Genomic DNA, 3,123 nt, shown 5'->3' on the forward strand with positions numbered 1-3,123 from the left:
TAAGCAAAATAAAATTTATTTACAGCAATAAAATAAATTATGTGTCAATATTTCTATAAATACTAGATATTATTGTATTATAATAAAGGTAAGAAGTGAAAAAGATATATTGCTTAATTTGAGTAGTAGTAAAATATTGATTTACTAAATTTAAATGTGTAGGAGAAAATGTAGGAGGAAGGTGTAGGAGAGGATTGTACTTGTATCTTGAGTACATAATTTATGAGTCAATACGTGTAATTTTGATTGCACTCAATCACCTTGAATACAAAGCTGTACATATATTATTTTAATATATTTATCTTGATAAAAAATATAAACAGACAAAAATAATCATTTACAATAACAATATACTTAAAACAATACATCATTTTATTTTTCTAAAAACTTTATCCAAAATTATTTCTATACCCCAAGTTACTAGAAATAAAAATCAAACATTGCACCCATTAGATCATGTTGGCTTATTTTGATATTTCAGCACAATTATATTTCCCTTAATTGCTGTTCAAAAGCTGGACCAATGTCTTTATAGAAGCCTTGGAAGTGGGTGGCAAGCCAGCCTCGAACATACGCCTCACATTCTTTGCTCTTTCGTGTACTTCTTTATCATCCATCACCATATCAATCCCTTCCAATATATCGCTCTTCTTCGCCATCTCTGATAAGTTATCCCCACTCGTTACCATCGCTCCTATCTTCAGGTAATCCACCGCCAGTCTCGCGATATAGAATTGGTCTCCCCTGATCGGCCAAGCCAATATCGGAACTCCCCGCCCCATCGCCTCCACGCTAGAATTCCAGCCGCAATGGGATAGGAATCCGCCGGTCGAGGGATGACTCAGTATAAGTAACTGAGGAGCCCACCCCATTATAATCATCCCTCTTTCACCAACCTTTTCTTGCAATCCCATGGGATTATAGCCTTCGTGTACGTCGACGTTTGGAGTACCTGGAGGTGGTCTGGGTTTACCCGCACCCGGTTGGATCACCCATATAAATGCCCATCTCGACTCTTCCAATGCATCGGCGAGTTGCCCGTATTCTTCCATCGTGGGACCCACTTCGCTGCCGAATGATATGTAAACGACGGATTGGGTGGGCTTCGAGTCCAACCATCGGATGATTTCATCCTCCGTGTGATTCGACTCACGGTTCGATGATCTACTGTCCCGGTCGCGACAGAATGTCTCCGTCGTTCGCCAGTACGTTTCCGGCAGCAATGGGCCGATACCCAACACCGGTACGGTGTCGATTTGATTGGCTAGATAATCAAGAAAAGGACCCTCCAGATCGTGACACGTGTTGATCAGCAAAGCTTTGAAATCGTCAATCTCTTCCAGCCAACGAGGTGCCTGGCCCGGCTCACGGTGGCCGAAGCCGTTCCTCCCCACTGGGCCACGGTGGTCGGATTCACCGACGCCGCCACGTGGGCCTCTGTGGTGGTCCCGCCTTCTGGTATCTGCATACCTGAGAGCCACGCAGTCGGGTAACCCAGTCAGCAGGCGGGTCTCGCCCGGTTTCATATCGTCCGCGTTGGCTTTCCACGCGGCGTACTCCATAGCCGTGGAGACGGCGCCGGAAGTGAAGAAGGGGAAAATGGGTATACTCTCTCTGAGGAAAATGTCCTTGCACCAGTTCATCATAAAATCCATCACCACACATCCGGGTCGGGTCTTGCCCGGGACATGATATTTCTCAGAAAGAAAACTCTGGATCCCCTGTACCATTTGCTGATGCAGGTGATCCCCACCGTGGGCGTGATGGGGTCTATCCCCTCCGCCTAATTCGGTCGGCGGCACTTGGATGTAAAGCACTTGAATGGAGGGGTGGAGAGCAGAAGGGATGGAGGAAGATAGATGGGAAGGGATTATCAAAACGATTCTTGATTTGGCGTAGGGAGAAAGGTATTTGCAGAGCTCGACGCAGGGATTGAGATGACCCTGGCCGAAGAATGGTAATACCAAAATATCTCCATTAATGGCTTCCAATTCCATTATGGAATCACTTTCCGATAATTAAGATTGATCATGGAGAGTGGCGGATGTGTGTGTATATATCATAGGAGAAACTAGAAAGGCAAAGAAAAAATGAATTGGTATTCCAATGTTCCATGAGAAAAAGGAAAAGATGAATGGGTACGTAGACTTGGAAGGCAAGTCAATATGATCTTTGACTGGTTGGCACACGATGTTGGCTCCATCGTTGACGTAAAACACGGGATTTCGCCACTTAACGAGGAGTCATCGTCTCGTTAATTAATCATTTTAGACATAATTTGGTATACTTATACATTAATAAATTATATCATCTCATCCCATGTTTGGTACATTTTTTAAAAACTCAAGATAAGTCAATGAGCCCGTGATAAATGCCTCTACAAGTGGATTATTTATGCATGTGCAAGATCTTGAATAACAATGAAAAATAAAATTTATTATGCTAAGATTAATTTTGTCATTACAATTTAATATATAAATTTAATCACTCTGGTTAAAATCATACCAAACATTTAATATAATATCATACCATTTTACTTATTTTTAATTTATCCTTATATTATATATATATATATATTTATCATATCATATGTACCAAATTATGCCTTAATACAAAGAATATTGTATTTATTTATTATTATTATTATATGATTTTTTATATAATATAATCTTATTTTTACAAGTAAATGAGCTTGAAAAATAAATTTGTATCTAATTGAACTCGAGTCGATTTCGAACATGTTCGAATTTCTTTTTCGAGTTGAGTTCGAGCCAAAATTATTTTGTTCAATAGTTCGCGAGTTTTAATATAATATAATTATACATTTCGAACTTTTTCGGAATATTTCGATCTTTTGAACGAAGTTTTCGAACTTTAATATCCGAGCAATATTTCAAATAGTTCACAAATAGGTTCAAATATTTCGAGCCGAACTTGAGCCAAAATATTTGAAACTTTCGAGCTCGAACTCGAACTCGAATATATTTAATTCGAGCCGAACTCAAATTAATTCTTTACTATTATTTAGCTCAATTCAGTTCGTTTGCACCCATAACCACAAGTTTCTATGTTTGATAGTCATTGACTTTTCCTCCACACCAAAAACACAAAAAGATTTTTTTG

At 39.4% G+C, this 3,123-nt stretch overlaps 1 protein-coding gene across 1 annotated transcript; it reads right to left on the reverse strand.

Annotated features, from left to right (window-relative positions):
• Positions 1–316: 316 nt before the first annotated feature.
• On the reverse strand, positions 317–2,211 carry LOC140882387 (UDP-glycosyltransferase 89A2-like). Its single transcript, XM_073288366.1, has one exon. The coding sequence runs from the start codon at positions 1,995–1,997 to the stop codon at positions 498–500; it is 1,500 nt and encodes a 499-aa protein (XP_073144467.1). The 5' UTR covers positions 1,998–2,211; the 3' UTR covers positions 317–497.
• Between the last annotated feature and the right edge of the window lie 912 nt (positions 2,212–3,123).

Source organism: Henckelia pumila, chromosome 2 (genome assembly GCF_033568475.1).
Source record: "Henckelia pumila isolate YLH828 chromosome 2, ASM3356847v2, whole genome shotgun sequence".
NCBI classification, from domain to species: Eukaryota; Viridiplantae; Streptophyta; class Magnoliopsida; order Lamiales; family Gesneriaceae; genus Henckelia; species Henckelia pumila.